We start from the raw sequence: 24144 nt of genomic DNA, 5'->3' as shown, positions 1-24144 counted from the left end.
GTTATTCTATATTTAATTCACTTGCAGGGTAGGCTGCATATGAATATTCTGTATTGCCTTTAAATGACGTGATTCTGGGAGCAGATGGCTCAGGAGGGCAAGTTTTGGGTGGCTTTCACTTGTATCTGTTTCATTCCACTTGGATTTTCCAGTATCTAGTGATGCAGTTGGGACAGACAGTATTTAGGGTCTCTGCTTTCCCCCACTGCCTGCTGTCACTAGGTTGGTAGCAGCCAAAAGTCTTCCAGACCTCTCCCTTGTTCCATGCAAAACTGGCCAATGATTTTAAGCAGTTGTTTGGCAGGGGGAAGGAGAGGGGATGACACAGATTACAATCACAGATGTCTGATCTCTTCAAGAAACTCAACTAGGAAATGTAACCACTCCTAACTGTAATTGTGGGTGAGCCAAGAGTGGACTTTCTTTACAAAAAAAGATAATTCATCATTGCATGCATTTCCTTCTTCTCTCAAGACAATTCACAGTACGACTTATTGGACCATCTCTTGGCACTCGTTGCTCACTTCCTCAATACCAAACTTCTTGGTACTTACCAGCTTGTACCGCCTGACTTGCAGCTTGGCTGAGTGAAAGAATCATTTGTTCTAAAGACTTTGTTTTGAGATGTGCTCAACTCTCTCACTGGCATTAAAAAGAAGCTGTTAGAGTTCAGACCCTCTCAAAATCAGGTAAAGCCAAATATCTCACCACCATCGACATCCAAAACTTGTCCATTAGAACATATTTATTTGAAGATATGTTAAAATGCCCGGCTAATATTTCAGAATGAAAGGTCATGCTTGGTCCCTCCCCAGAGTCCATCCTTGCTTTGCCAAGTGTCCTGCTTTTTTCTAAATAGTGATGGGATGAGAGACTCCTCCATTCATTCAATGGCTTCCATGACTTCCATGACAAGAGTTCGCGGTCCTGTCATGATGAGGCTGCTGATGGTCTGATAGTCCAAATGCAAAACGTACATGCCATTCACAGAGAAAACAAACTGACACACCTGCAAGGGAGATGAAGGGCTGGTTACCTTGAACTGATGCATGCAGGCAACTACTGCTCATGACTAACTACAGCCAGACTTTGTAAAGCAAATAACTTTCTACAAAAATCCTACAAACGAGAAAGCATTACTACTCTATGAGCAACAGTAATAATCACTGTGCTATAATCATTGTATCATAAGAAAAGGACCAAGGGGATTTAAACAGTGAGCTAGCAGAAAGTAAAAAGATTCACTTATGAACAGTGGTTCATTTCACAGATGGAAATGAGACACAGTATTAACATTTGGCAATTTGGTAGCAAATGAGATTAGTAGGGGAGAGATGAACTAGGCTCCTGAGTAAATGAAACAAATTCACCCATCTCCTTCCAAAGCTGCCTGAAGCACAGTCAAACTCTTCCTCTGAAGAAATCCATTATTTTAAATATCCAAGTGATTTTAGAGTTATACTAGCTTGTTGAAATTACTCCCTCCCTGCTAGGGTTTTTACAGTAGAACTGTGAAACTACTATTTCCTTCATTCACTCCTAAAACTAGGCCTGCAGCTCAACACACAGCCCATATATGCTTGAATAGTTGGTCTAAAATGATATTCAAGACCTCAGCTCATTTCAACTGAGCTGGAAATACTGGAGATTACTAGAGGAATCAAATCGAGAGGAAATTATTGATCCAAAGTTATTCAGCTTTCCTGAACATAAAGAACAGTTCTGCACAGAGCAATGTTGTTAATAGTAGGCAAATACAAAATACATTACCATCGCAGAAGCAGTAAGAACAAATAATTCATGATAAAGATCTGCTCCTTTCCTGCTTTACTTCAGTTATATATAGTTACTAGAGCTGAACTGGGAATTCCCTGCTTTCAGTACCTAAAATAGTTTCGACAGCTCTAAAGTTTGCCACAGGACAGCTTAGTTTTGACTATTTTAGCTGCCCAGTCTCTGAACTGCTCGGGCAAAAGTCAAACCCCGCCCATGGAACAGAAACACACAGTACACTGCCTGCAGGACAGCATGTCTTCACCCTGCCTCTCACAATGTTATCGAAGTTTCCTGAACTAACACAAGCAGATTTTTCTCTGTTGCAGGTGGCAGGATTAGCACAGAGGATGCTTTCAACTTGAAAAGCTCAAGTAGAACGTAAATCTTCTCTCATTTTAAGTTACCATGATCAAGAAGTACCTTCATCCCTGCAGCAGCAGCAGGTCCTCCTGGGTCCACAGCTTGGATATGGCAAGGTCTTCCTCCTCGGACCACAAACCCCCAGCCCACAGCATCCCCCACAATCTACAAGCAGAATAAAATGGCTTTAAAAACAAAGGAATGGGCTTTGTTTTCTTCACGTGGAAGAGGTTCTGCTGTACTGAAGCTAAGGTTAACTGATCAGCTTAAACACTTCCACAAGTGAATGGCTCACCTTACCACAGAGCAATGACATGCTACCAAATTCCAATTGTAGTACCTGGATAGATGAGATGTAACAGTTCTAGTGGTGTGGAGAATTCTCCTCAAGATCCTAGTCTCTGTGATGAGTGGGAGAGAAAAAAGGGTTTACCTCAAGGCTCCTCTGACCATTAAGAAAAAAAAGGACCTTTATGTCCTGCTTCCAGCTCTGTTAGCAATAGTCAGTGTCACCCAACAGTTCTTTCTCAGCCTCTCAGGTGGAGGAAGACATACTTGGGCACTAGTGAGCTTTCCATCTCCAGTAATCTCCAGTTACAAATCTCTTGACAGTTCTCAGCATGGCAACTAGGCTCTAATTCCTCCCGGGAATCTTGTCTTCAAGGAGAGTTCTTCTGTCTCTGCTTTTATTCTGGTGGACCTTTTCATTCACCTGTGTCAATGTGGTGTTTCAGAGAGCATCCTTGGCAATTAAACATCCCTTCCATTTTCTCGTGTGTGTCATGCTCAGCTGTAGATAGTTCTTGCTTTCATTTTTTGAGGTTGTGAAACTTTTCAAACAGGCAACATCTGCAAATCCAACCATGTCAACCATTGCTTTCCCCTTCTGGATTGTTTATTTCTCTATCTGCAAGTATCATTAACACTTCTCCTTGCTTTGTTCAGTGTCTTGCTACGTTTGGGCAAAATATATATTTTTAAGAAATATTTAATCCTCCACTTACCATATAATCCTACACTACCATCATTTGGAAGAGTACGATGGAATATTCCTAGGCTGTATGTCATATGAGATGCAGAATTACTTGCTATCTGAAAAGCTGTTTTCTGGTTAATATGCCATGCCAGTAAGTATAGAAGAATGAAGCATAAGCAACATGAAGTTAAATGCAGGACATGTACTAAGAACATGTTGAGGACATTTCTAGAGAACACACACAGAGTGTTTGCCTTTTTACTGGCACAGGACAGCATTTCCAGGATAGAATTATCTACTCCTTCAACTTTTCCCACTCTGTTCTCAGCTTGTCAGAGCAGTTTACTGTAATATGTTGTCCATCTGATGTGACTTAAAGAGAAAACAAATTCTCAAAGCACTCTGTGTATTACCCATATAAACAAACAAAAGCAACTGCACAGCTAAGCGGAAGGAAATGAGCCATGAAAAGCACAGCCTGGCAGAGTTGAAGGGCAAGGCAAGAGCATTCTGCAGGAGAATGAATGGCATGTCCTCATACATCTCACACCCATCATCTGCTCGTTTTTCCCATCATCAGTTTCTACGGCAGAGTTAATCTGGGGACCTGATCCACAGCCCTTCCCTTCTATAACCTCACTTGGATCAAACTAGGAAGGCAAGACAGCCATCACACTCCCTAAGTTGGCTTTACAGAATTTCCCCTAATGGAGCTAGATAGGAAAGGTCCGAGAAGTAGGAAGTGTGTCAATTCTCGACAAGTGATCATTTACACAAAAATAAACAAGCATAACAGGACCTACAGGGCAGCACACATGAGCTCTGCTTTGACTGACTGCAACTATCAGGTTCTATATCTCTATAAATAATTCGAAGAACAAAAGCCCAAAACTAAGGTTTTCGTTAGCATCCTGGAGATTTTGCAGTGTATTTATTTTGTTCACACACACACACACACACACACACACAAAAAAAAAAGTAAGATATAGCCATTATGAGAAAGAGCAGAGTGGCCCTCAAATGTTCCCCATTCACTTCTGTTCCATACAACCATTTTCCACACAACTCTACGTTTTCATAAACCTAGTGACACCTTCCACATCTAGTCTGTAGCATGAAGCCAAAAAAATGCATAAGACAGTGCAGAAAGGTGACATCTTTGTGACTGAGAGAATAAGGGATATCAAAGTCTCAACTGTCACAAGGTTTGACTGAATCTTCAGTTTGCATGGAGCTGGGTGAAATATAAATGGGACTTTTCCTGCCCAGGAAACAATTCCTTTCCTGATTCTACCTCTTTAATATACACCACACTAAAACAGAGGCTGCAGAGAGTGAACACCAGTTTCACTCTCAAGAATATCTGAAGACATCAACCCGCTGAAACTCGCAATGTTAGTGTGATGATGTGACATGCAATCAAAGTTTCAACGAACAGAGGTCACAGTAGCAGATACAAAGCTATCAAAGAGTGGTCAGAGAGTTCAGTACTATTAGATTAGCAATACTGCTCATACTGATCACTTACAGTTAGTGTTTTCTTGATGTAGGGGGCCCCAGGGGACAGAAGCTCTTCATTGGTAACTGGTCTCTTTAACACTAGAGAGGAAGGTGACAGATCCTATCAGAATCAAGGGTTTCATACAGTAAAGTGCTTAATAGGAAGCATGGGGATTACGATAGGCTGAGGAACAGATGTTAGAAGCAGCTACAATTACTACACACAGAAATCTTTGAATTCATCTCAATTTTTTTCCAAGATAATTACACAACTTTTCAAATCAAGCCCCAGAGGAGAGGCTGACCCTCCCCTCTTGCATACTACCAAGTAAATGGTGGATAGGTTTGTAGTTAAGGCCAGAGCCAGCCCATACCCTAGGGATGTAGATATATCTTACACAATAACATGGCAATGCAAAAGCTCTGACCTGATTTTGGGTTGCACTCAGCCACAGGAGGAAAAACCAATGTAGGAGTAGCACTGAAGTAGGGATTGGAGTTTCCAGCCAGGGAAGTGACGCTGCTCCTTCGAACTGCTGAGACAATTTTAATCTCCTTGGTGGGCTGGACTGAAAGAGACAAAAAAAAAAATCTAAGAAAGGAATAAAGTAGCCTAACACAATAGAATTACTCCATCAGTCTGGCCCACATCTGAAGGGTAAACACACACTGAAGGTGGCAGTTGAACACAGACAGCATAAAACCAGCTTTAAAGAAGAGATTTCCGAGGTAAAAAACAATGTAGTGTGGCATAGTGGAATTCTAAATACAAAATTGCTGTCATGTTTTGAGGTTAGAGGAGTTTTGCATATATTAGAAAATGGTCTGTGTCTGCTGAAATTGTTCTTTGCTGTCCTTGGAAAGACAAGAATCAGATTTTCTAGCTCTTAAAGGCAGACACACACCCCTATACACGCACATCCCTATATTTGTTCATTTTCAGTTTCCTCTCCTGCTTATTTCTGCCTAAGTGTTGATTTTTTTTTTCTCATTTAAAAGCTGAACTGGAGGCATTCCCATGCCAGTCTGGCATTACTGTCTCCTGACAGCCCACATCAGTCTATGGGAATTTGAGGTATGTGGGACAACTGGATCAGGACCAAGAGTCGAGATAAAGTCCTGCTTCAAAATACAAATTCCTTCACCTCCTGGAAAAGAAATAATCATAGAATTAATAAGTTTGGAAGGGATCTCTGGAGATCATCTAGTGCAACCTCCCTGCTCAGCACGGTCACCTAAAGCATGTTGGACAGGGTTGCATCCGGGCAGGCCTTGAAGATCTCCAGAGAAGGAGACTCCACAACCTCTCTGGGCAACCTGGTCCAGTGCTCTGTCACTCTCACAGGGAAGAAATTCCCCCTCGCGTTCAGGCAGAACTTCCTGTGTTTCAATTTCTGCCCATTGCCTCTTGTCCTGTCACACAGGACAACTGAAAAGAGTTTGGTCCTGTCCCCCTGACACCCTCCCTTCAGGTACTTGTACAAATTGATAAGATCCCCCCCTCAAGTCTTCTCTTCCCCAGGCTGAAGAGGCCCAGCTCTCGCAGCACTTCCTCATAGGGCGGATGCTCCAGCCCTCTGATCATCTTCGCAGCCCTACGCTGGACTCTCTCCAGTAGCTTCATGCCTCTCTTGTACTAGGGAGCCCAGAACTGGACACAGTACTTGAGATGAGGCCTCACCAGGGCTGAGGAGAGGGACAGGATCACCTCCCTTGACCTGCTGGCAACACTCTTCCTACTGCACCCCAGGACACCATTGGCCTTCCTGGCCACAAGGGCACATTGCTGGCTCATGGTCAACTTGTCATCCACCAGCACTCCCAGCTGCTTCTCTGCAGAGCTGCTCTCCAGCAGGTCAGCCCCCAGCTTGTCCTGGTACCTAGGGTTATTTTTCYCTAGGTGCAGGACTCTGCACTTGCCCTTGTTGAACCTCATAAGGTTCCTCTCTGCCCAACTCTCCAGCCTGTCCAGGTCTCTCTGAATGGCAGCACAGCCCTCAGGTGTGTCAGCCACTCCTCCCAGCTTGGTATCATCAGCAAACTTGCTGAGGAAGCACTCCATCCCCTCATCCTGGTCATTGATGAATAAGATGAACAGGATGGGACCCAGGACTGAGGCCTGGGGGACACCACTAGCCACAGACCTCCAACTGGACTCCACGCCATTAGTGACGACTCTGAGCCCTGCCTTTCAGCCAGTTCTCAATCCACCTCACTGTCTACTCATCTAAGCCACACTTCCTGAGCGCATCTAGGAGGATGTTATGGGAGACAGTGTCAAAAGCCTTGCTGAAGTCACGGTACACAACATCCACTGCTCTCCCCTCATCCACCCAGCCAGTCATTCCATCATATCATTTATATATGGCAGGGAGCTTATAACTATTAGAAATAGTAATACTAGAGACCTGAGAAGTTATTTTCCTGAGATGGGCAACTGAGGAAGAAACTACCACTGCATCATAATATCCACCACAAACCAATCCTTGGGATGAGTAGTTACTTCGTAGTATGCCTAAAATAGGCATTCTAGGCTCCGTTTTACTCTGGTCACGACAGGCTTGCTTTCGCACCCTTCCACAAATATACCCACGTTACCGGAAAGAAAGCTGGTGTTGCCTTGGTCTGGGTTGAGCTTGCGAAGACAGAAGGGACTGTCCGGGCTCTCGGACAGAGCACGAGAAGAGTTCTCATTGAGTAACTCTGTGAGACGACGCCTCCGGCGGAAGTTGATCCAGAATTGATAGAGGATGTTACTGTCAAAGAAGTGATGTCTGTTGGACACTGGGAGAGAACAGAAGAGGGGAGAGAGGCTGAGGATGTGTAAAAAAAAAATATATATTTTATATATATATATATATATATATATTCAGCAAATACACTGAGGGACCCAAATTAATTATTTTTAATGCCTTTATGCTGTATTTTAATCTTTCTGATTGTTTGAGGATGCCAGTCCCTTTGCTCTCCACAGGGAAATTGGAACAGCAAGCCAGGCTTTTCAGAGATACCATCTCCCAGAGGCAGGCCACTTTGAGTCACAGTCCTCAACTTGTGCCATACCCAAGGCAATACCTTTTGTACTGAAAATCCAATTCCTGCAGAAGGTTATCTCCAGCAAAGCAGAACTGAACATCACATCTTCACAAACAGCCTTCAAAACTAAGGGAGGATTCCCCCAGCCTGAGGCTTTGAAGAACTGCAGAGAAATAACTTCATCTCAAATTTCATCTCAAAGCCTTTGTAGGCGATGTCAGATTGCTCCCATTTCAAAGGTCACAAACTCCAAACATAGAACTAAATGGACCCATTACCATCTCCAAGTGGGCACTTGACCAGCACTTGTTGGATGACATGAATGAGGATTTGTTCCTAGCAAAGGCTTGGTAGCTATGCTCATCTTTTACTTTCCTTCTCTGCATCAGCTTGAACCTTCACTCACCATGCTGAATGATCCCATGCTCCAGAAGTGCACGGCCCAGCTCCACAGCTTCCTTTCGGTTTGCTGTTTCTCCTTCCTGAATGAGCCAGTCAATCATTTCACAGCCCAAGAATGTCCTCTGGTACTTCACAGAGTTTTCCTCTCTCACCTTCAGAATTGAATCTTCAAGACTGATCAGCCTGGTACAGAGGTGAAACATGGCTCCAGTGACCCTTAGAAACCCTGTCTACTTACACAAGGAGCTCAGCGGGAGCTGAAACCAGCCAAAACAAGACCAAGAGAAGCAGGCAAACTGTTCCAGACAAAATATTTCTGTCTAGAATCAGGGGGAAGGGAGGGGAAAATGCACAGATGCACGTTTCTATGCTAATCAGGTAGTTTTGTATATCTTTATCACAAAGGAGGAAGCAATTTCAGCAAAATCAGTTCAGCTGGAACCTCAATTAAAGACTGCAGGTGAAAAGCCAAATAAGCAACTAAATGTATGTCTAAATGTCAGATAATTCAAATTGATGGAGAAGATGCATTTCAGTAAGGATAAGCACATTGTTTGCTACATATGTGAAAGCTAAATCCAGTACATCCACGAGAGGGTGCAGCAACCTCAGTCATGAGAAGAGCCAAATGCTCTTCTCCACTGCCCAATTTCTTCTGCCATAGCTGTGCAAAAGCAAAATACAAATGATGCACTTCTGCCAGAATGGTAGGGAGACAGCAAAAATCACCCATCTGTTTGCCTGAAGAAGGAATTCTCCCTCAGTACTAATTTGTGAATCTGACTTCCAGTCTGTTAAGGATCAAGAAAATATTAGGAGGCTGTTAAAGAAGACAGGTCCAGAGAGAGCTTTGAAGTTGAACTCAGTCTAAGGAAAGGACTTATCAGGTGTGTTAGGATCATCTGGATTTAGAATCAGAATCGATCAAGAAGAATAAAACATTTCTCATTAATGCCTAGGTACACAGAAATTTCTTTAGTGTACAAGAATTGATATTTCCACTGGAAATTTTGCAGATAGACTAAGTGAAGCATAGGGATCCAGGTCCAGAAGGACCTTGAAAATCCTATATCCTGCTGATTTCAGTGGGATATAACTCCTAGAGTGCTGGTGGAAAATTCACTCAGCCAGGGAGTTTGCGGGAGAGGTAAGAACACACTAGATGTGCTTGTCCCAACCAGCACTTTAACTGCGAACGAGATCACAGTACTTCCTTGTACTAAATCCCGGAACTAGCAGTTGCGCAGGAGCCCTTTAAAATATCAGTGAGTTCAGATTCCAGCTTTTCTCCCTCTCTAAGCTCCAAAAAGCCCTATTTTTCTGTTGCTGTGACAAGACTTAGGAAACAGTATATCCTGATGCTAAAGCATGAGGTATAAAACGAAAGGAAGAAAGAGGCTGGCTGTAGTGGTGATTCTCAGGTGCAAAGCATCAGCAGCAAGTGGAACCAGCAGACTGCACTTCCAAAGCCTTTGCTAAGAATTATTTTGCAATGAAAGGACTCACATACTTCTCATAAAGACTCTGTCCTCTCATGAACACCTTCACATCCTTATTGAGAGGGAAGGTCCCATCATCCTTGCGGAAACGGTACAGCAGCTTGGCATCCTTGTAGTCTGAGTGCTCGTCGCAAACTGAAAGGAGTCCAGAGCAGGCACATCAGTAATATACGGTGCAAACATCACAGCCTAGATTTCAGCCCATAACAGGCAGACAACAGAGCTACACAGAGCACAGACTCATCAGTTTTAGTTATCTCTAAGTTAAAATCTACGGAGGCTTGTGTGTGATGCCCTTCTCTAGGCCTCTCGCACCATGCTGCTGAAGCCATCTGTGCATGAACCAGTCCACACTGGAACTAGCATTTGAGCCTTCGGTGCCCAAATTAGGTGCTTACAAATGCCTGCAGCCCAGCTGGTGGGAGAAATCACTCCCACTGTATAGAATTCCTTAGGGAAGCTTGAATCCGAGTCTACCCTTTGATCCATTAAAATTTTTTTTTTTTAATATTTTTTTAGTCTAGACAAAAAGGAAACAAACAGAACTGCCACTGCCATGCATAAGCAAACTTCAGGGGGTGGACCTCCAACAGGGCATCCAAAACCCCATTAGATCACCGTTGTCCTTGTTGAAAATACTTGTATATAAAATGTCATAATGACATCAACTTTTCCACATTGTTTTGTGCCAATCTTGCCTAATTTATTTGTATGGCAGGCTGATCTCTAGAGAGAGATTGTTTTAAAGCTAGATGCATACAACTGGAATAATTCAATCAATATGAAAAGCCTAATTTTTACAATTATCTTGGGAATGAGAGCACAGTCTATGGATGCATGGCTGTTAAGTATATGCAATATTTCACGGGCAAATATTTGAGATACAGTTTTGAGATTAAACTTGTCTGCAATAGATTCTTAGACTAAACCTCCCCTAAAAATCATAGTCCAGTTATCAAATGGGTCTTGCCTTTCTTCAGGTTCACCTACTTGAAGTGAGAAAAGTGCTATTTCCTGCTTAGTTTCAGGGGTTAAAAAAGAGTAAAGTAAGAATATGCCCAGAAAACAAAAAAAAATAGTCAAAGAGGGGGAAAAAGAGAGATTTCCTCACTAAAATACTGTGCATTTAAAAAAAAGACAAAAGACATTCTTGTGATAATTTTAAGTAATAGCTGTTCATTTCTTCTGAACCGAATGACACTGCAAAGCTTCATTTACTTTTTGGTAACCAGCTCAATGTCCGTAACTATCAGATTATCTGGAGTTCAAAATTCTTCCTGAACACTCCTCATAGTGCCAAATCAGGACATTGAAAAACACAGGACTCATCAGACAATCATGTAGCTTCAGACCATTGCTTTAAAAGGTGAAAGTTTTCATGTTCTTAACTGAAAGGAATAATGAATCAGATGCCATTTACAGTTGGTTGATTGTTGGGAACTGAGCAGAGTACCTTACAGGACTGAGTCCTTGGAAAGCCAAACGATTTTTGTTACTTGAAGACCAATTTCAACATGTTTCCAGCATGTTAATAGAGTAACAGCTCAAACCACATCAGATCATTAAGAATCAGCACAGACAATGATTTTCGTGAGATAATTAGTGCCTTCTAGATCCCAGCAAAGAAGAGTGCAAACACTTTAGACAGCCAATTGCAAAGCACTTAGCACAGTGCTGTGGTTAGCAGGCAGGCCTGTTACCATAGAATTAATGAAAATTAATGGTCATAAGACAAGTTAGAAAGTCAGCTTCTGTGTTCTGCAAGGAATTATCACAGAAATAGGAGGGACGTGCCCATGATAAGCAATCAAAACAGCACTGGTACTCAGTGCTGCATAGGTTTAATCAACTAATGGATTTATTTGAACCTAACAGCCTAGCTGTGAAGAAATCACTGAAAAAGATGGAAAAATAATCAGTTTTAAGAGTTAATGGTTAACCAAGAACTAACTGCTTCAGCTTTATTCTTTTGCGATAAAGCACAGCAGCAAAGCTTATTTTTATTCAAGGTACCTTAATGTAAAAGGCATTAATCTCAGCAAGCAGCAGATGGCAACTGAGAATGTTTGCATTGCAGTGGGCAAAGACAGCTATTTCTGGGCTCTGTAGAAGGGGGAGGAAAATCAGATTGAATGTCATCTGCTTATATCTCCTCAGCTGCATCCTCTTGCAATAAACTACCAACTCCAGCTTACCACATTTCTTGTCCTGAAGACTTGGAAGCAGGTTTGCAAGAGAGCTCAGCCAAGGAGAGTAAGCAGGTTTCTTCTCCAAGCTCAGCCACTCCTAGTCACAAACCTTCCCAGGGAGGGCAATGGTCTCCCAGATCTGTTGGAAAGACTAGGACTTCATTCTTCCTTAATGGGAGCCTACTTGGGCCTGAAATCCCAGGGAGAGGAAGTTCTTCACAGATTTGAAGTACTCCTACTTCCTGTCCTAAACATACAGTTCCTTATCAGCAAGCACTAAAGCACGTTAGAGTCTTTATGTTTTAGATAACTATTCAACAATCCTTTTGGTCATTTACTCTCCATATAAACTTAGAGTAACATAAAGCTTCCCTTCCAACAGTACCCAGAAAAGCTGGGTCCCCCACCATGCCACTGACATGTAGTTCTTTAAGGTAAAGGCCTTTCTATGCACAGCAAACAAAAACAAAACAAAAAAAACCAGAAAATTATTTTCTTCTTTTATTAGCAAAAATGTTTTTGTGCAAAGCCCTGATATGTCTACAGAAAACCATAATTCAGATAAAACTGTAGAAATCTTCATTGAAACTGAAAACCTTCCTATTTAAGAACCTTTGCTCTTGGCCTGTCAGTGGGAGATGTGTTGTCAAAGGCAGAAAAGGTCAAGGCAGGGAAACAGTCCCAGACTTGGTTAAACACCTGGTCTTCTAAGCACGGCCCTGTATGGATATGGACAACTGTCATGCAATAAATGGTGTTTTCTCCATATCAGCATCACACAGGAATCGAGAGAACAGGAAGACTTCAGCAGAGGCTGTCTGAATCTGACTCAAAAAGTCTTTAAAATGGCATCACACACAATTTCTAAGGGAGACATTCCTGCAGGATACTTTGGCCTCAAGTCTAAAAGGATTGGATTACCTTTTGCACTGATTGGCATGGATTCCACACCCCTACTTCTCCCACCCCAACATATACTGAGAAACCAGGGGCGCTGTGCAGATATGGTAAAAAATAAACTTTGATGCACACACGAAGTATCCACTATCATTCAGCTTCCATTTCTGCATGATGCAAACATGGGCTAAGACAAGCATCTGCAAAAATATCCACCACTCTATTTAGGTGGCTGCATTTGCTGTAGGGAATACAGGTCAGGTATTACTGAACTTGCTTTCAAATAAGAGACACTTAAGATGTCTTTTTACCAGTACACAGCCCTACTCTCTTCTCTGTGGCACAGGGAATTAAGACATCCTCCAAAGTATTACAACCTAACAGAGATTCAATTCTGCGTGGCCTCACTTGCCTGTAATCTTCTAGCTCCTCTGGGAGCCCGCACCGTGTGAGGGTCATAAAACAGGGACTTAACTGCTCCCATTTCCTGGGCTGACTGACAAACACTGTGACCAGATATTCAGGTGTCCTCTCTGGGGAGACTTAAAAAGTAGCTAAAAAATCCACAAACCATGATGGATGATGTAATGGTCCATTAGCTTCTGCATTAGGCGGATACCCGTCTCTCTGTCAGGTGCTTCTTTGTGGTCAATCAGCCAGTCTGTGAGCTCCTTTGCCACAAAGCAGTTTGGGTATGTTCGGAGGTGGTAACGTCTGTCCTTAATGAGCTTCCCATCATGGAGGCGAAGCCTAGAGTGAAAGAACACCTTTGAACATAGCTGGAGTTACAGGGACATTAGAGTCTAACAGCTCAGTATCTACCCAGCCTGGAGAAACCACTCCTGTTTTGGGACTTCTGGCAAGTGCTCAGAGACTTATAAGCTTAGCTAAACCTTTTTGCTTTGCAAAACTGCATCAGTCAATTCTAAGGAGCCTCTCTTCAAAATTCCCCTCTCTCCTACTATCACTATACAGCTTTTGTAATTGTCAGCAGCAGACTTGGTCTGAATCTTACTAAAAAAGCCTCTAAAAAAACACAGCAGCTAACTGGAGCTTGTGAAAAAGGGCCAAAAAAGGTTTTATTTTTTTAAAAAAAAATGTTATTGGCACAGTTCTCTACCTAGCTCTCTTCTCCCCATAACTATGTAAGAGTAGCTTCCCCCAGGACAAAGGCTGAAGTCTTAGTCATAGCTCAGGGTGGGAACATAAATGGGAGTATTTGTTGTTTCTGTACGTAGCCAACAAAGAGGAACATCAGGCTAATTCCATGCTGCGTTCCTGTACCCACTTATATACAGCGCACAGTATCGGACTAGTCCTGCTCACGTGTATTAGTGCTGGCCAGTGAACGCACACCAGACGTCTCGCTCACAGAAAGCATGGCCTTCAACCCCATGGCTACTCCTGACGCTTTCTGGTTCACGCTGGGATAGACTGGGACGGAGTTTATTAGAACATATCTGCAAGAGCCCTATTCCGCAAACCCTGATGACTCTGATGGGAAGATATAGCTGAATAAAGATTACTCAGGTGAGAATGGCTTTTACTTTTAAAAGGATCTTAACACGAGCAAACTGCAAAGCACAGACATCTTATGTATTCAGGCCAAAGCTCACCAAATTTGGCATGAGATCTAACTAGCAGCCAAATGTGTGCCCTGTAGTCATTACTGTTTTCAAAATACTAACCCTGGAAAATGCCCAGTGCATGCAGCAGATTCAGAGAGGAGATGTTTAATTAATATCCCCTCCCTAACTCTTTTTTTTTCCACATTTCAAATTACTCATTTCAAGTCACAGTTTTGCCTTGGGCCAGTATATTTTAAAAAGGCATTAATCACTGGATCATTTCTTTATTTAATGCTTCAGGTTCTTTTGTCCTGTCTAGTATTTTTGACAAAACTATCTGTATTGCACATCATACATGATGTTGTCTGTTGGACAATGCTTTCAGGAACCATACAAGAATTTCTAAATATCCTGAAATCTAACAGAAAACAATGGATTATTCTATATTATAGGATTAAGGAATAGTAGGTTCTCAGAAGTCATAAAGTTAAGACCCTTGGCTGGTGAAGAATATTTTTTCACTGATCATTGCAAATAATGTTCCAGTTATTATGAGCAAATATAATTCTTAACAAAGATTTTCAAGGACATATGTATATTGCTGTATGTATGACCTTCCAGGTAACATACAAAAAAAAAAAAGATCACATTAGAATTTTTCAGTGCAGAGAAATAAGGAAAGCAATTTGAAAAACTAAACCAAAAATTTCAGGTACACCCAGTTCCTGAGCATCTTTAGAAAGAGACATCCTGCTTTCAACTGGCCTGCCTCAAATTCTCAAGTTCAGAGAACTTGAGAATTTATTTTTTTTTAATTTATTTTTATTTTTTCCACTTTGTTTAACCAAAAGTACTCCATTGCTGTTGAGTGTCTGCAGAAGTCTATAAACACTGTATATGTAACATATATACACATATATATGTTGTAACATATATACATATATGTATGTATGTATATATCTTCACCCACAATGACACAGAGCATAATCACACAAGGCCTGAATAAAAACTGGCTTGAAAAAAAACTGTTTCCACCACACTTTCTTTCCATTTTTCAGACTACTGGAGAAAACGTACATAACTTATGAATAAGGGGAAAAAAGATTTTCAACAAATGAATACCATTAAAAAACTAGGAATCTTAAATATTTTAAAAATCTATTACATATTCTGCAAGCTACTCCATCATAAACAATTATCAAGACAAGAACTTAAGCAGTATTTGAGCGTCTCTGGAGCAGCAACGTCCTGGCACTTCATGCTGTTTTCATGTGAAAGTTTGCCATTTTGCCCTCAGAATCAGTGCAGAAGGCACCAGAAGATGTACTACTCAGTGTCCCTGTGTCCTTGCTAATTTTCCTCTCCTTTACTGTTTCCTATCAACAAAGGAGAAACAAAAATGTTGTCCTTCACATACAGAAGGACATAAACCCAACTGCGTCTTCGAACAGCTCAGCTGACTCCCTATAAACCAACCAAAAAATTATGTTGGAAAAACAAAGCTAATGAAACTGGCTGGTTTACAGTCGTGCTTCCAGATAAAAATTGTTACGGAAGGATGTGTAACGGAATATGATGACTTTTCTAAACGCCAAAACCTTCCCTGTGTACATTTTACCTCTTCAAAAGGAAAAATAAAGAGAACGGAGTAATACAAGGATAAAATGCTTGCTGGAACATGAGAATCGACTGTTACGAAACACTCCTCTCGTTCGGCGGTCTGCGTGCTGCTTTCACATGCATTTGCTTTGGACAGGCTGCTTTGGGTAACCAAACTGTTTCTTTGTCAAGGTTGCTAAAAAGGCATTATTATTCATTCTCTGTAACCTTGTGGAAAGGCAAATATGCAGCAGTGTAAGTAGAAAAAAAAAAAATCACGGGATTCAGCATGTAGGTCACTTTAGTTGTTACAAATACTACATAGAATTTGTCATGGATTGGAAGTCAGATTGATTTTCTATTCCTAATCTGAGATGTTCCCTCTCTTGGATCCAGCTTTTTCCTGTTTGCTGTGTCCCTTCCCTGGTTTGTATTTCCCCCTATTTAGGTGAAACTATGTCCCAAATGCTACAGACAGCATTACTGGGAGGCTTGTTCTGTTGACCGAGCTTGGTGCAGGCTCAAGCGTCTGCTTCAACATATTCAATTTTTAGAGAGGATGCCACAACAAGGGAATTTTCCTATGCTGGTTTAAAGTACTGTAATTCTCTGCATTTGTCCTTCTCACACAGAGTGGCTCCAGACATACTTTCCATTCAAATCTGTCAACAGGTCTTTTTCAATCTCCTCTAGGTTTTCACAAATACAAGCTCTATTTTTATTATTGTTCCTTGCCAAAGTTGAAATATTCTTTGTTATCTTCCTAAAAAAATAGATTTTTTTTAACAGATCTTTCCTTTGCATTTTTGAACATGTTGACTATTCACTTCATCTCCTGATACTTCTTAGCAATTGTTTCTATTCCAGGTAGTTATTTTTATGAAAACAGTATACCTGACTAGAATCAAGCCTTCCCTAATGATTTTTGGTCAGCCACTGAATGACTGTAAAGGAGGTGAAATTATTAATTATCTAAATAAATGCAAGGTGTTACCCAGAAATCATTTTTTCTGCTATATTTCCCTTCCAATTGCACTTGCCTTAATTAGATTTTGTATATTGCATCAAAAGGCTTTTGTACCGTTTCACAGGATTATTTCCAGTGAAAAATTAATTATACTATTCTGTAAGCCAAGGTGTGGATTAGCTCATTTGAACTTTTTTGCAATGGATTTCTGGCTGTATTACTGCAGGTGCTACATTCCTGGAGAAAAAGGAAAGCATTGTGTCTTTTTTTGGCATCCCTGTAACTAATGACATAAAATCAGTAGAGGTAAGACTTGAAATATTTTTCCTTCAGTACAATGGCTTGGCATTTCCCTTCTGCCAGGCATGTGAATATTTATCACAGCTACTTTCAGACATGAAAACAGCCCTACTCTTTCTCTCCATTCAAATTCTAGGTTGAGATAGCTACCCTCTACTACACAGGCTGGCAGCATACTTCTGCTGTGAAGAGAGTCTCTGAAGTGCCTGAGAGCTGTCTTCCCTCTGAAAGGACTTTCACAAGTAACAGGCCAAGCTGTACTCTTGGCACGAGCCTCCCCTGCCTCTTCCCAAAGGCAGTCACTCTTCCAAGGGTATTTCGGAAGTCCACCACTGGAGCAACCCAAGCAGCTCCTCTCCTGAGGATTCACATTTCATGTGCTCCTACAACAGAGAGTCTGAATCCGGGGTGGACATAGAAGCGAGAGGCTTTCTTGTAATGGAAAAGGTGCTAGTTTTCCTGTGTTACTGGACAGTCAGAGCAATTCCTTGAGCTGCAGTCACTGGGCACAGACCATATGTCTGTGTGAAGTAGGAATGCCTCCACAGGGGTGGTGGCGAATAGCTCTTCCGAGCTTCCCTTCACCTCCTACCCATGTAAACAGACTTTGGGCATCTCAAATGTCAAGGTGGATCTTTCAAGGCTATTAATTTCAGTTCACATACCCGCAGCAATCAAATACAAATGAACAGCCTTGAAAAGATACTTCAGAAGAATCTTTTTTATTCCTATCTTTAAATGATCCATAAAATGCAGGAATCGCCACAACGGCATCTCTGCAAAATTGCTGCTAGAGGCACAATGTGGGCCATACAGCAGAGTGAGCACTGCAAGCAGTAAAACCCCATTTGCTACGCTCCATGTTTGCAAAAGCACAGGTGCATTCCGGAGAGAAGGGGAAAGCTTGGTATGACTGTATCAGCCCTGCCAAAGTGGTACAGAAGTGTTTTATTTCCACTCATTTAAATGTACACAGAGGAGCACGGGACCTGAATCTAAAAAAAAAAAAAAAAGGAGAGAGAGAGAAGAGAGAGAAGAGAGAGAGAGAAAATCCCTGCAAGTACAAGTCTACTTTCTAGTCTCCACTTTCATCAGCGCTGAAAACTTACTAATGGGCTAAAAACCAGACAAGACCACTCCGATCATTTAGTCTGATCTTCTGAACATAGCCTAGAGATTCTACCTGCTGACTCCCACATCAAGTTGTGTTACACGATTCTTCCAGAAAGACATCTTCACTTCATTGAAGGATCTGAATTCAACAGAGAGCTACCAAAACCTTCTGTGGGCCCAGTATTTTGGCCAGGCATATAACCTTTAGCAGTTCGACTAGATATCTTTAAGTGAGTCCAATTTTCAGAGCATCACAACATTAGCACTTAATGTTAGCATTTAACAGTGTCTTAATCTGGGTATCCAAATAAATCATTCATTACCTTTGAACATCTTGTACAGTACTTGAACTCACAATTGTTTTCCTCATAGGGGAAAACCTTCCATCTTCCCTCTCACTTCTTTGGGAAATAAATCCACTGAGTGTATTTTACATCTAAGAGTGATTAATGCTTTTAATGCAGTTATTAAAGAACTGCTGGTCCACTTGACCATGAAAAACACCTGGGAGAGAGATTGTATGAGGACTCATCTATACTTGAAGAAACTCAGATTATAATAGCGTGAATTTAAAGTACAGTAGTTGTTCCAGAATAGCTCTGTGCACATAAGCCATTTGTTGCTACAAGACTAACTGGACTCCTACAAAATGCCACCCAGGAACCCAGTTCCTGCCCTCTGCTGCACACACACAACATCTAGTACACCTAGAGAGATTTTCGCGCAAGAGTGTGTGCCTGGAACAAAAAGAGTAACAGCAGAAGATGTAAGGAATGAGAGTCTGACACAACTGCTCTGTCAAACACAATATCAAGATAGCAGTGGAAATCTTAATCTTTCTGATGAGGAGAGACCAACGGCCAAATTCCTCTTTTCCCTCTTTGTGGGCTGGAAAGCAGCATCCCTGTGGAAGCTGTGGGGCCCTCACAGACTCTGTGTACAGCATCCAGTATCCTCTTGATCTATTTAGGATCAGTTTCGTTCCTGGTCATCCCCACGAACCTTTCCCTTACCCCTCCATTGTGCAGTTATTTCTGGCTCAGAAAGCTGTCCCAACACTGAACAGACTCATCCCTCTGGCCAAACCAAACTGAGAGGGATTTGCAAACTTCCTTGGAAGCCAAAGAATCGTGAGGATGGAGCAAAGGTTTGTTTTGTTAAACAAAACAGTGGGGAGGAGGCAGGGCAGGAAGTGGAAAGTAGAGAAAACAAGTGTTTGGGATTTTATATAGATACAGCAGCATTATTTGCTGATCAAGGCTTACAGAATTCACATTCGAAAAGCCAGGCAGCTCCCAGAATGACTGCAAGGCTCCTTTATTGCTTATGTGGGCATAAGCTGCAGAGCACAATGCAGACATTTCGTTCTGCTTCCCTCTGCTATTGCCTGAGGCAAGGTCCTCCAGCCTCCCTGCCTCAGTTTCCCCATCCCTACCTATCGGACACCCAGAGCCCTGGGAAGCTTCGTATCATCTCTGAAACACAGCTGCTCTCTACATGTCAAACTGAAGTTCCTGGAAGTGCAAGAGACAGAGACAGGCTCAAACACTCAGCACCCTGTATTCTGGCTTCAGGTAATTCTCATTTCAGCTGGACTAGCTGCAACAGAAAGAAGGAGGGGAGCCAGCAGGTTAGTGGAGTCTCTCTCTTCACCTTCCTCCCCAGGCTTTTAAACTCTTTGCTATCCAGCAGCTGTCTTTCCAGTCTTTCTATGCTGAGAAGAGGCTCTTGCCTAGCTTAACGGAGAAGGATGTGACTGCTCCTTGCCAAGGCACCAGCAGAAAGATTATTGATCCCACTCACCTCTCCACCACTGTGAGCACTGGACACCTTAGGGTCTTTCACTGGCATTCAGATCTGTCACCCACAAAACACAGCTGAGGAAAAGAGCAGTTGTACTGGATGAAATCCACCTGCTGTTCTCTAGGCAAGTGTTCAAGAGCAGGTCAGAGGTGTGATGCAATCCAGACTGCCCAAGGGCAGAACAGGTTTGCTCTCTACAATCAAGTGTTGGCAAAACAGCATGTGTCTGCCAGCGTTGTTGTTTTTAGTGTATGTTAACCTCTGAGGTGAGAGCTTGTCTCCACATTCCTGATCATGGCTTGTGCTTCCTCCTACCCCTCTACCATGCTGCTCAGAGAAGTAACTTGCACCAAGCTCATCATAACATAAAAGATTGGAGAGGACGAGGCAATTCAAAATGCACTCTCACTGCAATTGGCTCAGCCCAAAAACCATCTGAGATTCTGTGAGCTCCCTAACTCAGACAAGGATTCTCCAAGGAACTCTAGTTTGGGGGGGGGGGAGATGAGTGCACCAAAAAGTTTGTCTGCTTGTTTCAAGTTCTCTCCAAGATCATCTCAGTCACTCTAACAGAAAAATATTCCCTTCCTGCACAAATGTTTTCTTCCTTTAGGATTTCAGCATCCTTTTTAAAGGTTCACGGCACATTCAGGCTGGCAGCAAGGAGTTAAGTTTCCAGACAAATATTTGGAGGAAAAAAAAAAGGATTCATAGTATCAATTATCCAAAGAGTGTAACATTTGTACTGTGTCTTTTCCTTGCTTCTAAGAACTAGAGCATTGTGCAGTATAGGAGAATAGTTCTATTCAACAAACAGATTTATTGTATCCCTTTCTCCTCTTTACAGTCACACAACTGCCAGACTGATAGGCAATCTGATATGCTGGTTTCCTGTAAAAAGACCTAGGAAGGCACAGCATTCCCCTTGCACGAATCTGACTGCAGCTTTAACACATGGGTGGATAATCTTATTGTCTCTCTGAGTACCTGACCCCTCTTCTTTAGCCCACGCTATTAGACCATTTATAAACTGCAATCACTTGGGATAGGCAAATCAGAAAAAAATATATATATGGATAAGCCTGCTCTGCCCATAGGATAGAAAAAGTAATAACTTTACCCCTCAATTATTGAAATGAAGCAACTCACTCCAAGATCAACAGCTGCTTTTCCCTATAAAAAAACTAAGCTCATTTTCTAAACTTGGTTTATAATTTGGGCTGCAAATCTTGCAAAAGCAGAAAGGTTTGATGCAGTCCTCCACTCCCTAACAGCAGTTCTCCTAGTTGTTACCTAAGGAAAGGATTTAATTTCTGGAGCCAGGACAGCAGTATTGGGGAAAGATAACAGACTGGAAATGCAGCTGACTGTCACTACACATTTAAAATCCAGTCACTTTGGACATGGGCAGTATTTGCAAGATGGAGCCCTAATCCTTATTTGAAAGTTATAAATCCTTAATATGATACAAATAAATAAAGCTGAGGCTAATATGACTCACTGAGGATGGACAACATAGATACACAAGGCTAATTTTACAGATTTTGCATTAGCAATCTTACATTCTGGGTTGTTTAAATTATTCAAGGATGCATTTCCCAGCTTTTACCTGCATTTTGAAATGAAGCAGCATGGACCCAGATGCAAACAACCAAACTGTGCTGAAGAGCTAGAAAAGCCTACAATCAGATACCTAGAAGTAGTTTTGCTTTTCCAACCTCAGATCCACAAGGAAAAGGGAAATGTTTCCTCAGTCATGCAGGTTTTTTTTGTATAGTAGAATATATTTTCATTGTCATAAGAAAAAATCTTTTAAGTTACTCAAGAATTGTGATAACAAAAAAGCAAATTTTCACAAGTGACTTTTGAAAGAGAGGACCCTACATTTTGCTATGTGAAACGATTCAGGAACTTGGCACCCGTGGGACGGCCTCCTGAATCACCTTTGAAAGTCCAACCATGCACCAAAACTGCATACAGGCAGTACTGCCCCCATGCAGCTGAGAACCGGGCACCTCGCCACATCCAGGTCCAAGTTTGAGACAAGATGTAAGGGGAGCAGAAAACTTGTTTGCTTCTAAAAACATCTGCTGTCTGAGATACCTGCAGGTGGAGGGCAGGTGAGCCCCAGTCGCGCTGAGAGGAGCAGAACAAGGCAACAAGGGAAAGGAACTGGTGGGAGAGAGGAGAGTCAGCTGCCAAAGGGGAGGAGGAGTTGCTACCAACTGGGACAAAAGTGCTTGCTTAAGATAATATTTTGAGCCTCCTGCTAATGGGAAGCAGTCAAGAGTCCCAAGGACTAACACTGAGCACACCCCTGCCTCAGCCTAGAGGACAGGAGGAGCGCATCTGAGTCCCGTTGCCTCCTACCTCAGTTGTTCTCCAGCAATCATCACTTCTGCCCTGTGGTGCCTCTCTGTTGCCTTCTTCTTCAGGCTGTTGCTCAGGCTCTCCATGCCAGGCTGGAAGCAGATGGTGTTGGGAAGATGTGCTTTGGGTAGCAGGGAGTGCTGGGAGACTCGGCACACTCCAGGGGATGCAGGTTTCAAAGATGCTCGCCCCCACCTCGGTCCCTCTGCCCGGCTGGCAAGGTGCAGGTAGGCAGTATGAAGTTGCTGGCTCCGGGCTCCCTGCCTCTCCTTTCCCTTCTGTTGTCTGGAGGAGGAGCCTGCTGCAATCTGATCCTGGCTTTGCTGGTTTCTCACAGGCACATCTCCAGCAAGGCTTCTGCTGAAAGCCTACAATTTCTTCCTAGGGGAGGGAGAGCTCCCACTACCCTCAGGTCTCCTAGGCCCCCTCTCAGCTCCTGCAGGGTGGCAAAGCTGGGTTTTCAGCAAGCTGGAGATGGTATCCTTTCTGCTTGCTGCGTGCAAATGAGACATGACTCCAGTAAGCTCTGTGGAAACACAGTTGAGTGGTTTGATTAGCGGCAAGATGGACAAAGCCAACATGTCCCTCATGCTGTTACTTTCCCACAAAGGTTTCAAGAAGTGCCTTTTCTCATGCACAGTGTTGACATGGGGACTGGCTCCCACCTCTTCCCTAACAGCCTTCTTCCCAGAGTGGGCTGCATCTAACACCATGGCCAATACTTGCTAAAAAAGGGCTCAGAACAGCTTGGCCTCTTTCTCATTTTAACAACTCCCACAGAAGTCAGATGGAAGAGCATAGGTTGTAGGAGAAAAGAATCTAGAGCCAACCTACATCCCTACTACCTGCAGAAAAAGCCTGCCTGGTAGAGACCCTCTTCTCCCTAGAAATCTAAAGCCTTATCCTATCATTCCCAACAGAAAATAAAAAACCAAACTGTACCAGCATCCAGATAGGTGCTTTAGCCATGCCTCTGGCAGGAAACAAAGTCAATCAGTCTATACATAAAATATGCATGCAGCAATGCAGCTGTTAAGGCACAGGTACCATGCAAACAGTGCAGAAGCCTGACTCAGAGGATGCCCCTGAATGCAGGAATAAAAGTTGCTGTTATTTCACATTAGCTAGCACAGGTGAGAGCTTCACTGTTGATTCAATCATCTGTGTTTGTACTGGAAAGGCCACTGGAGTATGACCAGAACTGCGTATCAGCAGCTCTTTCACTGTATAAAGACATAATTCTCTGCTCAGAGCCAGCAATCAAACCTATTGAGGCTTCTGTTCTCAAATTAACCAGTATCACTGAAATCAACTGCTTTGCAGCTAGGGAAGGCTTAAAACCTGAGCACAGTTCCTAGCAGTTCGGCAGGTTGCAAGTCCCGAGTCAGTTTTGTGCACAGAGCTGGCATCAGAGAGATTTAGCATAACCAAAACAAAACCACAGAATTTACCAAGTATCTTTTAAGTACTCAAGAAGGAATCTTAAGGTCAAGTACAGCTTTCACCATACCATCCCAAGTCTCCTACTAACTTCAGCTGTTAGCAGATATGTGGTTTTCCACTGTCTAGTTCTGCAGTACTTAACAGCCCAGCTTTAGACCTTCAGTACAGTCCTAAGCCTTTCAAATGACCTACGCCCAGAGTCAGAACTTAGTAGAGTTCACACTGACACAGGAAGTATATACACAATAAAAATAATGCAATTATTCAAATATTGATACGCAATATTCCTTCATCCTTCATTTCCTTCATTTGCACTTTTCACTTACCATCTAACTTCTACTGCAGC

At 42.4% G+C, this 24144-nt stretch overlaps 1 protein-coding gene across 2 annotated transcripts; it reads right to left on the bottom strand.

The window, feature by feature from the left end:
* Positions 1 to 727: 727 nt before the first annotated feature.
* On the bottom strand, positions 728 to 22713 carry LOC146590830 (DEP domain-containing mTOR-interacting protein-like). Of its 2 annotated transcripts, XM_085313898.1 has the most exons (9): positions 22356 to 22713; positions 13207 to 13385; positions 9561 to 9684; positions 8055 to 8233; positions 7211 to 7396; positions 5041 to 5181; positions 4641 to 4711; positions 2197 to 2301; positions 728 to 1009 (listed from the first exon to the last, which is right to left on the bottom strand). In XM_085313898.1, exons 1-9 carry the CDS (start codon positions 22439 to 22441, stop codon positions 884 to 886), a joined length of 1197 nt encoding a protein of 398 aa, XP_085170024.1. In that variant the 5' UTR covers positions 22442 to 22713; the 3' UTR covers positions 728 to 883. The 2 variants fall into 2 exon arrangements, with proteins under 2 accessions (XP_085170024.1, XP_085170023.1); XM_085313897.1 differs by lacking the exons at positions 728 to 1009; positions 2197 to 2301 and adding an exon at positions 2682 to 2985 and having other exon boundaries at positions 22356 to 22503.
* Between the last annotated feature and the right edge of the window lie 1431 nt (positions 22714 to 24144).

Source organism: Rhea americana, unplaced genomic scaffold, assembly GCF_003343005.1.
Source record: "Rhea americana isolate MKP2758 unplaced genomic scaffold, rheAme1 scaffold_4, whole genome shotgun sequence".
NCBI lineage: Eukaryota > Metazoa > Chordata > Aves > Rheiformes > Rheidae > Rhea > Rhea americana.
The sequence above is the reverse complement of the archived record's forward strand: the minus strand, read 5'-3'. Positions and strand labels throughout refer to the sequence as shown.

Coding starts and splice junctions, on each gene's coding strand:
- LOC146590830 (XM_085313898.1), bottom strand. CDS start 22,441: ATGGAGAGCCTGAGCAACAGCCTGAAGAAGAAGGCAACAGAGAGGCAC. Junction 9,685..13,206: donor CCATTACATCATCCATCATG/GTTTGTGGATTT, acceptor GACTCCTTTCAG/TTTGCGACGAGCACTCAGAC. Junction 1,010..2,196: donor CTGCTGCTGCAGGGATGAAG/GTACTTCTTGAT, acceptor TCTCCCTTGCAG/GTGTGTCAGTTTGTTTTCTC.